At 39.1% G+C, this 14,739-nt stretch overlaps 1 protein-coding gene across 2 annotated transcripts in view; it reads right to left on the reverse strand.

Moving 5' to 3' along the window:
- TMEM184C (transmembrane protein 184C) overlaps positions 1 to 14,332 on the reverse strand; it is a 16,844-nt gene extending 2,512 nt beyond the window's left edge. Inside the window, exons 1-9 of one of the 2 annotated variants that reach the window (XM_025204321.1) lie at positions 14,149 to 14,322; positions 14,002 to 14,038; positions 13,333 to 13,418; positions 8,969 to 9,174; positions 7,948 to 8,022; positions 5,861 to 5,954; positions 3,895 to 4,007; positions 2,018 to 2,117; positions 1,311 to 1,482 (exon numbers count right to left, since the gene is read on the reverse strand). In XM_025204321.1, the coding sequence (XP_025060106.1) occupies positions 1,311 to 1,482; positions 2,018 to 2,117; positions 3,895 to 4,007; positions 5,861 to 5,954; positions 7,948 to 8,022; positions 8,969 to 9,090 (676 nt within the window). In that variant the 5' untranslated portion in view covers positions 9,091 to 9,174; positions 13,333 to 13,418; positions 14,002 to 14,038; positions 14,149 to 14,322. Of the gene's footprint in view, positions 1 to 1,310; positions 1,483 to 2,017; positions 2,118 to 3,894; positions 4,008 to 5,860; positions 5,955 to 7,947; positions 8,023 to 8,968; positions 9,175 to 13,332; positions 13,419 to 14,001; positions 14,039 to 14,148 lie in introns of both variants that reach the window. The other variant, XM_006023712.3, reaches the window with a different exon arrangement.
- Positions 14,333 to 14,739: the final 407 nt, after the last annotated feature.

Consider the following 14,739-nt stretch of genomic DNA (forward strand, 5'->3'; position numbering starts at 1 on the left):
TTTGATCTGCTGGCGACGCTCTAATGCAGCCCAGTATGCTGTTCGCCTTCTTGGCAACAAGGGCATGCTGCTGGTTCATATTCAGCTTATTGTCTACTGTAACCCCCAGGCCTTCTTCTGCAGAGCTGCTGCCCAGTCAGTCAGTGCCCAGGCCTGTACTGCTGCATGGGATTGTTCCATCTTAAGTGCAGGACTTTGCAATATTTATTTTGGTCCAATCCTCCTACTTGCCTAGGTCTCTCTCAATCCTAGTCCTATGCTCCAGTTTATTTCCAACCATGTGCTAGGTGCTTTGTAAATATTTAGTATATCATATAAAGCTGGTAAATATTAAGATCAGTTTAAAGGATTAAGTAACAAATACTGGAAACAGGTTAACAACTTCAGATAAGAAATAAAACATTAGTAAATAGGTTAGAGGTGTACCAATACAACAGTCCGATATTGGATCGGTACTGATGTAAAGAAAATTTGCTGCATCGGATATCAACCCGATGGGGCCAATAAATGCCCATGCTGCACACAGCCACAGAGCAGAGCTGGTAGCGTGGAGAGTTGCCTTCAGCCGATAAGTCAGAAAGGGAGAGGGGAGGGGAAGGGCATTGGGGGTGCAGATCAACACCTCCAGTGTTAAGAGAGGGCATGGCCAAGACACTGCCCAGTCGGGGCAGAGGGGGAGCGCAGGGCTGGAGTCGCAGCTTGTGGGGTGCGGGCAGCTCCCACCACTGCTTGCACCCCAGGAGGGCGGTGGAGGCGTGTGCTCCCAGATCTGCGTGGCACTTCTCAGCAGGGCTGGGCTCAGAGTGGCGTTGCTGGGAGGAGGCTGCAGCCACCCCAAATTTCACCACAGCACCGCTTGCAGCCCTGTGCCTCTGCCTGGCATAGCTGCAGCTTTTCCCAGCACCTGGGTGGAGGCACAGCGTTCAGCCATGGCTGCATGGGGTGGTGCTGTGGAGCTATGGCAAAATTTGAGGTGGCTGCAGCCTCCTCCCAGTGCCGCCGGAGCCCACTCCAAGCCCAGCCCCCGGCGAGAAGAGCCTGGAGGCAGCAGAACCTGGTTGAGAAGCACTGAGATAAGTTGAAGCAGCACAAACAGTAGTTCTCAATGTGGGTGTCAACACATTCAAAGAAGAGGTGGAGGGGTGCCCTGACCCTGAAGAGGTTAAGAACCACTGTATTATAGGGATTTACTGTTGCTATCAATAGTATATGGAAGCTCTTGCAACCTACAGTGATAGGGAACAGCATAAAACCAAAATAGATGCAGATAAATAGCCCTTAATAAACTGTGCGCCCTGGTGAATACTTACCAACATTTCGAACCTGTTCCGATATGTCTGCCCTAAGATCAGAAATATCCCACATTGCAAGAAAAGAATCAAAGCATGACCCTTCTTCAGCTTCTTGTACATAAGGTTTATAGGAAAAACTGTAGTGATGTGCAATAGCTGCCAAGAACATCTCCACACAGATAATGAAATCCTGCAACAAGAGATGTATTTATACATATTTCTCCATGGGTATTGCCATGACAAAACCTACATTCCTGGTGCTCTACTTCCAGCATAAGACCAGCTAGAACTCCCTCAGCTCTGAAGAACAGAGCCTTCAGGGCCCTCATACCAGTTACCTGTGCATTAATAGCACTTTGCATGTCCTTAGCAAATTCCTCCAAGGTCTACAACTACACTTATTATTGCATATTGAATAAGCACTCTGCCTCACCATCCTGACTCACTACTAGATCTCTGCTTCCAATGAGAAATCCTTTAAGCAATTATTCCAAGAAGAAACACAAATATTTGTTTTATCTCCAGGAACTCTATGCTACTTAGCTTCAAAATATTCTTATTTTTCTCTTTATCATCAAACAGACCATTTATACTATCCAACAATGAGCATGCAATCACAACGCTTCCATTGGAAAGTCAGTTACAGAGTCTGGTTTATAACAGCCTGCACTAAAGTCTCTTTAACCCATTACCATATTCCTTTTAGCAAGAACTGCTGTACTTACCTGCAGGCCTGTGGCCACAGCTTCCACACTTTGCCATTCCCAGGTGTGTTTCTCAGAAATAACACCAACTTTCACCAACAAGGCAATAAGGGCAGCTTGCCTATAAAAATGATTACTTATTACTGGTACTATAGTAGCACCTGAAGGCCCCAACCAAAGATAGCATCCCCATTATCATACTGTTTTGATTACAAGTAGACTAACATTTTCAGGTTCAATTTTAGGGAAAATAGCTTTTCTAAATATAATGTGTTTAATGTAAAATATAGTCATGATTCTACAACCATCAAATGAAAAGCTGGATGTAACAGTGCGCATCCTATTTCTGGTTTTCTCTGCATCTAAGTGGATTGCAATTTTTACAGTTCTTTTAGAGAAGAAAACGGTCAACATTAATGTAAATCAAATGCTATACAAATACTCCCTTTAAAAAAATTGTACAATATAAATTAGACAAGAAAAATGTGGGAATAGACACAAACAGCAATTCACCCGAATTCAAGTAGAACAGTGTAGTTTTCCAGCAGGGTGGATTTGATTTAAATCAAACCAATTTAAATCAGGATTTAAATTGCAATTTAAATCAGGATTTAAATTGCAATTTAAATCACTTGTCAGGAAGCCTCAATTTAATCACTGTTTTCTACAAAAAGTGCATTGTTGTTGTAAGATATAACCTTCATTAAAACATTCCCAAACAGGGTCTTTTGTACAGCCTGGCAAGCCTGCTGCCATGGTAGGTTTTCCCTTCTGCCATACCATTCCCTCACTAGATCTCGTATCAATGGAGAGGCGATACTCAGAATCTTATCCCTCAAGACTTCTGGAATAGTCTGCTCAAAACGTTTTTCTTTTGTTTCTACTACCCATCCTTCGTTGCATTTATCTCCAGACTACTCTTTGCCCAGATCTCTTCCACCCCCAACAATCCTTTATTCATTTACCTTCTTGAAACTTGCACTTTTAGAGAGAGGCAAGGGCTTGACTCTGTGTACACAAGCTTGCAGAGAGACAACAAGGCTGATGGGTAAATAAATCAGATCTGTTCTCTATCATCTCCATATACTGCTGTTAACAAGGATGTTATGTTTGGAGAGAGAAATCCACAGTTTGAGAACTGAAACTAAGCATCACAGAGATCCTTAATGGGATCTTCTAGACTGAGCACTGAGGCCCATTGGGTAGAGTAGTTTTCTTTACTAATCTATAGAGGAGCCTCTGGGAACTCTAAGACTGGGCCCCTAATATAGTCCATGGCTTGTTGTGACCTATTTATAAAACTTTTCTAAAAAAAAGGTTACATGCCTATATTGACTCATATAGCATATAATTAGAAGTTATAATCCCTATTCCAAAATGATAACCTTGAGCTCTAACATATCTTAAATTAAAACTATCTTCATATAGTTTTTTTAAAGCATCTTAAAGAAATAAAAATACAATTAAGTCAAAAATCTGATTTAAATAAAAAATCCAATTTTTTAAATGATAAAAAAAACTATTACTTTCTATCCATCCTGTTTTCCAGAAGCCCAGTTCAGTGCTCAGTCCACTAAATCACACTGCTTTGTGTTAGGAAGAGATTGAAAATGACCTTACAGGACCCAAAAAATACTTACACTGACCTTAGTTAGGATACAAAGTTGGAGGAAAGCTTTAGAATATGAAATTTCATTAATAAAACTTAACTCATCTTGAAGCATCTCCCATGCTGTTTTGGAATTTTTCCTTGCAATTTTTTTTTCTTTTCAAATTTTTTATGCCCTCACTAATTTGAAAGATCTCCTAGGCAAGTCTGGACTGATAACTTGCCAGTGAAACCTTTTTTCTCAAAATCTACCAACAATAACAGGGTTTCTTGGTAATGTTTTACTTACCAAAAGGAAACAAAAACCACCATCTTCACACAAAGAAACTTGCCAACAGGTCGGATGGGATTCAGCTCCTCACGTAGTACTTTATAAAACAGGACCAGGCAATACATAGCAAACTGGAGGAAAACAAAGTTTTTAAGCCTTTTAAATCCTTATTCATTTTGGCAGGTGTGGCATTTAAAAGGATCAGATTGTGTGTGTAGAATCTTACTGTAAAATGCAAGTAACACAATACATACACCAGTGATTCTCAAATGTTGGGGTGCCTTGAGATCCTTTCAAGGGTGCCATGCATAGTAGCACTGGTGTAGTGTATTGCAGTTGTGGAAATGTGACTCAAGATAAGCCCAGATATTTCAAATAGGTATCCTTTGCATTAAAAACATTCTGACCTGTAGTGATCTTTCTGAGTTCTTTTCAACAGAAAAACTGCTGTACTATTCTTCCCTAGTCAGAAAAGAGTGAGCATTTTCTGAGGGGTGCTTTGAATTTAACAAGGAGTCCTTGAGTCTGAAAAATCTGATAATCACTGCACTACACATTTCAGGTTAGAGTCCTTCTAATAGGGATAAAATAAAGGAAGACTATAAGCAGGGGCCAGTAACCTAGGGCAAGCAGAGCCACTGGATCCAGCCTGCAGACACAGAGCTTCAGCAATTCTTCTAAAGTACTGTGGCAGGGGCATCAGCCTGTGGATCCTAGTACCCACCTACCTCGAACCTGAGCTAGGTCATTCTGGCCCTCAGAAGTTACCAACTGTTGTTTTAGAGTGATCGCTTTTTGGTTTGTGAAACATGTCACATCAACAACCCTAGACACCTAAATTATCTGTCCAAAGTAAGATACAAGATAAGAAGCTACCACACCCACTTCCCCCTTCCTTTAATCCAGCTGGACCCAACCTTTCTGGCAGGCATGCCACAAATTAGCCCACATCCTCTCCAAGTGCCACTCCCATCCTCCTCCTCTCTATCTGCTGCTCTGCTCTCCATTCTCTGTGCTCCCTGTTCAGTCTCCTGCTCCTGCCTTATCTGTTCCCATGCTACCTGTAGCATCCGTGATCAGACACAGGCTGCATGTGACACAGGCTGCATATGCCAATTGTGATGCATGCTGTAGGTTGACCACCCCCCGCTTTAAATCACCAATACACTAAGTCTTAACATGGATTATGCATTTGTAGAAACTATATACAGTTCAGTATCATGTCCCTTCAAGCTATGGCCTTTGAGAAGTATGCTGACAAGACTGCCACATTTGGTATTAATTGACAATATTTGGGATGAGAGCCAGAGAGAGATCAAGTCATCTCATATATACCTCCAAGATCAAACAAGTGTTAATAACATGCAGTGACTATGCAGATGCGGACTGAATTAGTGATTTAGAAATGGCAGGTTATAACACCATACTTCTCATTGTAAATCTGTATCTTTTTTCCTCCAAGACTTCAATATTCTACAAGCGGGTCAACTTATAAATTGGGCTTCCTGTGGTCCTGACTGTTGTACATGGAATATTTTTGCGCATGAAAAAAAATAGAAAGTCAGAAATGTTTTTGGTGCGGTTTAAATTTTAGTATGTTAATTAGTGGTAGTAGTAGTATTTTTATTATTGTTATAACATTTTAGTGCATTTCATCCTCTGAATCCTTTTTCTTGATTACTTGATTCTCCTTTGGGATTCTGTAAGAGCAAAAGCAATTCAAAGACTTCATTCATAGTCATTAATTTATGGTCAAGAAAAAGTTCTTTTTCCTAATGCTGACCTAGGAAATGAGGGATCAGTATATATGCAAGATCACCTTAAAATCAAAACAACATAGCATTAAATAGAAAGCCATTCAATTCTCTCTCAGTTCAAGCTGAAATGTTAACCATAATGAAATATGTAAATATCTAGATTTAATTATGTAACAACATTTTTAAACTGGACATCAACAAAAATAGAGGTACATCTGGATACTTACAAGCTGGGACATGTTGTTGAATATAACCAAGTATGTCCAAGCGTTTTTGAAACTGAAGTTTCCTTCATCATACACTCCAACCAATTCACAGACTCTGAAAGAAAGTTAAGCATTAACCACAGCAATCAATCTTCTGTTCTAAAGGAACTGGCATATCTTTCTGCCACAGAATATTTAGACCCTGGAATTTATTTTCAAGTTTCAAGATCATTAGCATTGCTAAGGGTCTGCACAAGAACTATAGCCTTCAGAAACATGCATGTTGTAGTGAAATTTATGCTAGTGCTATGGTCTGAAAAATTCAATGAAATCTTTGGGGTGAACAAGAAAACTTAAACCCTCATTTCTGAAATGTTAAGTTGTCATCAGTAATAAAATGCAGTTTTACCACTATAAAGGGGCCAGACAGCCTTTCAAATATAAACAAAGTATAAATTGAAAGAGTTGTATTCTTGAGAGATTTCTAAGTCTAAGGCTGCTCAACAAAACCCACGGACTACCACACTTACACCCACAAAACCATCAATCCACAAAACCCACGAAAAAAGCTGTAATCTTAAATCAGGCCCTCAGATGCCACTGCATCTGCTCCAAGGAGAATACTTGGGGCACCCAGTTTGCCAGTCTGAAAACTGCCTCTCTCTCGTAGAGTGTTCTTGCTGGATAAATAGACGGTATCTTTGTAAGAGCAATCCAAATAACCCAAAGAAATCTACAAGAAAACTCCCACTGACAGCATACCCTTGGGTTGTCATTTGCAATACCATGCTAGAACTGATAAGAAAATCAAAAAATTTCAGCCTATTCTTGAAAAGGACCAGACCTTAGGAGAAATATTCTGAGCCCCCAACTCCTGGCTTTCAGGCAGCCCTCCAACTTCGCTCAGAATATGGTATACCTGATCCAGTACACCAAATGCCCTCACAGAAACTATGTGGGTGATATTAGACAAAAAACTATGCACCAACATGATCACAGAAAAAAAGATAAAGGACAAGGACACTAGAACACAGGTAGGAGAATATTTTTCACGAAAACACCCCGTCTCTGGTCTCTCAGTCATCATACTCAAAGGGAAATTTCTAAGAAATCTTCAAAAGATGGGGCTGGGAACCAAAATTAATTAGTTTACTGAACACTAAGAACCAGGGATTTAACACAAACATGGCCCATTATCTATCTGATGCCTGTGCACTCCAGGTGATAACAATCCTCTTGAATGGTCTTACACTTCCACTTGCCAGGTGATACTTTCTACTGAATTCCTCCCTTCTATCAACTTGCAGACAATGTCTTTTACATCCTATTTTTTATTTATATATGGAGTTTCACTCAGGCTTTTCTTCTGCCTGCTATATAGCCTAGGCTGTGCCTGCTTTTTCCTCAGTGACCCAAGGAATGGTTTTCGGTACCCAAAAGCTTGGCTAAGTCAATCCCAACCAGATAGCTGATCCAAAGGTATCACCACAAAAATCCTTCTTTAAGACTAGCCAGACTTTTGCCAGACATGAAAGGAGCTATATTAGTCAAAGGTTTGTTGAAAAGTTTGAGCCCCAGCTAGTATATCCTAACATTTCTACTTTCCAAACAGGAGCAGGAAGACAAGACTGGGCCTCCTACCAGGCCACTAAACATATATATTTCCAAAAGATGCATGGCAAATTCCTTTATGGTAAGGTTTTTTGCCCCATGATGGTGATATTTCAATTGAAATAGTCTATGTGAAATTGATTTAACCATTTGTAATCTAATATTGACATTTTTAGCTACTGAAAACCACATATATAGCTATTAAGATATCAAGATAGCTCAATTTAAAAAATGTCCTTCCTTCCCCCAGAAAAATCAGTTTAAACTAATTCCCCCCACCCCTGTGGCAGAAGTTACATACTCCCAGCTCTGGAAATGGTGATTAGGAGGCACAAAGTGGTCACAGGCTGAGGTAAATAAAAGCTGTCTTGGCAAATATAAAAATTGCTTTTAAACTGCATTAATTCAAATATGAAGGAAAAAAAAACATAACATTTTTTCCAGCAGAATGCAAACATTATATTTTAAACACATTAGTTTTCTGTGGGTATACTTACAAAGCAATAATGGTGGTAAATGGTCTGACCACAGTGTACTGCAAAACACCTAATTTACATCTAAATAATAAAACTCTGCAGAAAGAAAAAAAAAGGACATAAATGCACTTAACATAGGGGGAAAGAAACAACTTGAGAAAAATTCTTGCCTTCAGCATTTTCCCTAAATTAACTGTTTCAAGTTAATCTACTTCTAGAATGTTGTTCGGTAACTAGCTGATATGATACAGCATTACATGTGATGTTTAAATATTATACCACAGCAAACTGATCTGCACGACTCCACAAAATACAGAAATACAAAAGGAAATATTCAATGCTTGCTTTCATTCAGCTACAAAAAATTTCTGACCATTCTGCAGCACAACAAAGTTCTATTTCTACAGTGCTTGAAGACCTATTCATAAAAGATGTGAAAAGACACATACTTTGGATTTCTTAGTCATGAGCCAGGGTCTGTCTGAAAACATATGAACTTCCAAATTATTACTCTCACAAGACAAAGACTAGACTGACTGCTCCTCAGATTAAGAACATAGGAACGTGACCAGTTAGTGGTCTTAAGGCTACACATTTTTCACTTTACTCATTTTAGCCATTAAAATGAAGTCAGCAGGGCTATGCTACATTAGTAAAGCTAGAGCAAAAGGATTTGGCCCCTTGTGCAAGGGTAAAGCTGGGAAACAGGAAGGGGTAGGTACAAATTCAAGAGAAATTTATTCCTTCCTATTTTGTTAGGAAAATAAACCAGCCCCCTTCAAGTCATACAAGTCTCTTAGTTTTCTTCCCCAACTTAGTTTGACAATTCTGTGATGCTTTATAAGCAGCAAAGATACTTTCCACAATCACTGTTTCAGCCAATAGCAAACAAAACCCTCTGTACTGTTTAGGCACTGCAGGCTGACTTATATTCAACAATATAATCAATGCTCCCTGATCATCAAGGCTATGAACAACAGTGTCCTTTGTATCAAGATGCACAGCACTAAACATTAAGTTTAAGATGCAAGAATATACTTACTCTCCCATAGCCCATGATGGACAGCAACAGAGGGGAGGTAGGTGTTTTTGCTGATCTTTGGCTTCTATGATTAATACCAGGTTTGGATAGCGGTTGGTTAGATAATTTGAAAGGAATACCATGAAGTTATAGATGACATAAGCTTCATAGCATTCTCTACAGGTATCCACATATATTGCAATGTTGGGATATTTCAAAGCTATCCACTGTAAGAAAAGACAGTCACTGAAAGCAATTACATTCAAAGCAAGCTGTACTGTACTCTTCTTGGGTAATTTCCACAAACTGTATGCCAGGCATACAGAAAACAGAGTACCACTTTTAATTTTTACATTTTTTTTTTAAACACACAGATATTTCATATTGTATAAACATAAGAGCAACAGCATATCAGAATTATTTAACACTATATATTATACAAAGTGACAGAAGTAAAGGCTGCGCTTTTAAATTCCATAACCCAAAGCTTTTTGGCTAGTCAAATAGACAAAGGAAACCCATCCTGCTAACCAACATTTCAGTCACAATTTCAAATTTCACACCTAAATGACACTTAGAGGTCTGTGATACTCATTTTCATGAAATGAACGTGGTAGGGCTTCCTCTGAACATCTGAAAAGAGTGGCCAAATTGGTTTGGAGAAATAAGTTGTGTATAAAAGCATGCATTCTCAAAGCAGTCTAGCTACACTCCACTTGCTAACAGCATTGTTCTCAGTATATGAATGAAGTACAGCTATCAAAGGCTCATAGCTGTTATCAAATAAAGAACTATTTTCCCAAAAACAGAGGTGTCAATTATAGCCTATGTGCCAGATCCAGCCTGTGGAGCCCTATCATCCAGTCTGCAATCCAGCCTATGGGTCTCAACAGACACACACACTGCATACAGTACACACTGGATCAAACCCATACAGCATGGAGGGCTGGTCCAAGGTGTGCACAGTAAGTGAAGTCCAGTCCAGGTCCCATAAACTGGACCCACATGCCAATCTGTCCTGTGGACTGGCCCCACACCATTTATTTGCAGGGCCTGATGATGAATAACACCTCAGCCCTAGAACAAACAAACATTTGTAGTGAAGCTCATTTTTTTCCTACTTATTTTAGGTTTTGAATTCTTTTTTTAAAAGTTGCATGGGTTTAAAATGTGAAGTATATTCACATACAATCAGGTTCTTTTCTGCTTAACTGAAAGAGTGACCTTCAAACAATCCCAAACAGGGATTAACTTGGAGTTACTCCAGGATTTACTGAAAAGAAAAACATTAAAAACATTTTTGGCAAGGGGGAAAGAGATCTGTGACTTAAAATGTTCAGAAATGTTAAAGCAACTGAAGACAGGGGTTAGACTAGAAACAGAGCAGCTGTATTTTAAGAATGATTTAGACCTATATACAAATTTTGGTTTTACTCTCAACTTTTCCATGAACTTGCTTCCAGCCTCTGTTTCAATTGGCCCAGTCATAATAGCATTAACAGTCAACATAGGTGTTTTAAGTTTGTCACCTTTCTAAGCAAAACCTACCTGTACTCAGTTAAGATGAATAATTCATATGCACCTATTGCTATCACTTATTTCAAACCTTTGTGTTTAGGCTGACCTTTTCTTAACTGGTTTCTATTCAAAGGCTGTTCGTTACAAGAGTTTGAAAAAGATCTAAAGCAGAGAATGTATTGTTACAAACCCTACTATACTTCAAGGCATTCTTTGGATGCCATGCATGTTTCATTGAGTTAGTTTTACAGATGCTGTATGTGTGATCTGAATGTATGAGTAGCATCAAACTGCAATTAGCCTTATTGTCCTTATGTTTACAGGAATTATGATATTTGATATAAATGTAATTTTGTCAAAAGTATTTTTATTTTAGTTAAGCCTGGTTAGTAGGATTAACTTCAGTGTTCCTTGCCTATACACACTTGGGAGAAAGCATCATGGAAAATGAGCATTTGACAGATGTTTGTTAACTCAAACAGGCCGCTGCCAACGTGGTTGAGGCACCTGAGCCAGGCCCTTCCAGACAACAAAGAATTTACACTCTAAAAGAAGGGACCCACAAGAACAACTGGCTATTCAAAGGAGGTATTCTCTTAGTGGGGAAAGTAAGTGAGAGATGGTATTTTGGGGATCTCTCTGAAAGAATACAAATATTGTCCTGGTCATAATCAGATCAGGAGAAACTTTTTTAGTCTAAGAAACATACAAACATACACATTTGCGGGGCAGAAAGTTATGTGCATAGTAGAGGCTCCCCAAGAATCTAATGGATAATGTATGTAAATAGCCAGCTAAGAAGCTATACTTAAGCCTTGCCAGGAGAGTTATGGCTTGTCTTCAGTTTTCCCCAGCATAGGGAACACTGGGCTCCTTTAGCCAGCAGGCACTGTATCCTATCTGACAGGAGGCCCTGACGGAAAGATTGGAAACAGGGGCTACTTAACCTGTTGAGCTGAGTAGAACCTGCATTCTTGGGTAAAAATCAGATTATTATTCTGATATCTCGTTGCTTGTTTACTATTATTCCTTGACTATCTCAGCATATGGTTACTGACTTCTGCTGTTTGATTTTGTTTTTATAGTGAATCTTTCTCTTATATTTTATAACTTACTTATTGTCAGGGTAAGAGTGATTTCAGTGCATTTGACCATACAGGCAGGCCACTTCTCCAAAGAAGGGGATCCATCTTTTCTGGCTGCATGGTCAAACAAAGGTGTGATTCTTCTGGCTGGCAACGTCCCCTCAGCTGAGACCTGGTGAAACTTTGATAAGGCAGGTGAAGCTGAGTTGCCATAGGTTATGGAGGTGACCTTTGGAGCATCTCAGTCTGTTCTCAGAGTTCAAGCAGCACACAGCAGAGAAGGGTTTGGAGCTGAAGAGCACCCCTGAAGGTGTGAGAACACTCCAGAAGGCCTGGCTGCATCCAGAGTCGGGGCATATCACAGATATGTCGTGTCTTATTATAAAACAAAGAAAGACTGAAGAAACATTGACCTTACTGAAGAACAACACCTGTAAATCTCTGTCTTTCACAATCATAAAGGAGAAGAGCTCTATAGCATGCTACCATGCCACCTTTTCCTTCACTGATCCCATACAAACTAGAATTTGGAAATTATGATGTTAAGGAAGAGGGGAAGATGAGTGTAGAATGTGCAATATCCACCTCAGTCAAGTAACCTTCATTTCTTTATTAAGTAGCTTACCAAACTATCCTATGAAACCTAAAAGCAGGAGAGATGAGGATTTTGAGAGAATCTGATCTGCACATTAGAGCTAATAATACTTTCATACAGCATTAAGCATCAGAGCTTTAGGTTGCAACTTTGCCCATCTCTAAAATGGGACTGCACCATAGGCATGTCACAGAAGTGGCGCTGCCCTTGCAGAATGTGACTTAATCTCTACTGAAAGGGGAATAAAGTGTTTGTCTTCTATGTACTATCTTTTCTTAAGCATTTACAAGTCCTTTATACTTAGAAACATTTCAAATTTTACATCTGTGCACACCCTCACTTACCACTGTGGGGAAGAATTTAGTTTAGAGATTGTTCTTTTAATGAAGAGAGCATACTATATGATCACTCTTCTGGCAGAGGCTCATCAGTACAAAGAATGGTACCTAGACAGGTGAAACACCAAATGTTTGCTAGAGGCTTGAAGGCAAGCTTCACAAACTGGGTAAAATCCCATGATATATTTGGATCTTCAACTAGTGGAGAGAAGCTGATTAAGTCTTTACTGCATCATAAGTACACACAGTTTTATTACACTTTGTACGTATAGTTTATGAGTGGAAATGGCTGTTAAACAAGCTTTCACTGAACAGAACAGAACAAGCTTCAAGTGAAGTACAAACTGAACTAGAGATGAAATTAAGACTATACCCTTGCTAGGTGAATAACCTAGAAGCCTCTCCCACTTGAGATCACAGCACTTCAGTAACTAGATGGCTTCCTAGAATTTATTCACTTTACATATCCAGAGTACTGACAATGATCTTTCCCCCACAAGAGCAGGGAAGATTTGTGATCAAAAAGTCTTAAAATGTGAAAATAAACATCCCATAGCTTTAACGAGGACATGAGACCTATGTCCTCATTTGTTTGGCTCTCCTAGTAGAAGCCATTTTTTTCTATCTGGAAGGAAGGCTTCAGATGCAATGGGTACCCCCAAAGCTGACAGAGGCCAGAACCTGGGGGTTTCTCCTGCATCTAGCATTAAGAGATGAATACAAAATCTTTTATACTGAAAATTGTGCTTTCACTCCAGGAAAAGAGAAGGATACTTTCAGTGGGATCTTGGGCCTGCATCAGCCCCTATCTCCTCAGGGAAGAAAAGTGATCAAACAGTACTCACTGACCCTGGGCTTTCAGAACTCACAGGCTTGTCTTCATAGTGTTCTGGAAGGGCAAGACTTGGAGCTCATTGTTTGTACTCATGTAAGTTCTTGGAGTGAAAGATACAGAACATACACTGTGACCAATGCAAGTCAGACACCTTACATGGATATTCACAAGAGAAGAATACAGCAGGACAAGATATGCATCTCTTGAATTCTGAGACTTTCCTGAACTCAGTAATTCCTGTACATCAATATAAAACTTATTTCTTTAAATAAAACAAGACAAAAATTAAATAATAAATGTCACTAAAGCAGAGTCTTTGAAGAGGCTGGATAAGTCACTTCATTTTTAGGTTTCTAGCCCATTTGTTACTGTAAATGGAAGAAACAGAGAAAACCCTTAGGCTTGTCCTAAGACAACAGGCTAAAAAGGGTTTGAAACACTGTAACAGATACCATTATTAAGAAGCTCCACCATTAGCAGCTACACTATTGATACATCCCTTGAGTAGGAGCATGAGAAGCAATTCAAACAAGAGCTTTCAGTTCTATGGCCAGGATTGTACATATAGTTCTGGAGCTGTTGGGTTTTTTTTGTAAAGTATGACATCAGTTTCCAAAGCCAGAAAACAAGCAAAAATGTATTATTTTCAGTGAACTTGTAAATTAGTGAAAGAATATACTTACGCTATCTAAACTGTAAATCGGCACCATCCATAGAATTCTGTTATGACATGAAAAGAACATTTCAAGTTACTGGAAATACTTTTTTTTTTTTTTTTATCATGGGAAAAATATAATATTTGCATGACAGATGCAATGTAAAAAAGTTACCTTATTATCGGTTTCTGCAATTCAGGTTGGGTATAATGAACTAAATGTTGCAATATCCCCCAGAGAGATATTGGTATAGTCATCAGTAAAAAGATCCCGGCAATGAACCATGCCTTGGTATGAATTCCAACCTTACATGGGAAAAGAAGAACACACGCTTCCAGCATTAGTAACTGAACATGGAAGGGTGAACTTCTCCAACCTAATTTCAAATCCATGCAAATAAGTCCCTCTCTGTCATTCTACAATGCGGTGACATAATTACACACAAACCCTACCAGAGCTGGTGAAGAGTATTTGGTACCATTTAAATTCTTTACACTTAAAGGTGGTAGTGGAAGGAGTTGTTTCATGTTGTTTTACTTTTTAGATAAAACATTAAAAATTTTGCAAAATACTGTACAATTTTCCCTAATCCCTATTTCCTCACTTCAGCTCTGCAGTTACACAGAACAATGCTAATCCATGAGACCCATGATGTAAAACTTGCCTGTCCAAACTGAGTGAAATGCAAGACAATGAAGTTGGAAGGAAGGACGGAAGGAAGGAAGGAAGGGCAACGTTTTTATTAGTAAGGGAAGTAAAAATTAG

Source organism: Alligator sinensis, unplaced genomic scaffold (assembly GCF_000455745.1).
Source record: "Alligator sinensis unplaced genomic scaffold, ASM45574v1 scaffold169_2, whole genome shotgun sequence".
NCBI lineage: Eukaryota > Metazoa > Chordata > Crocodylia > Alligatoridae > Alligator > Alligator sinensis.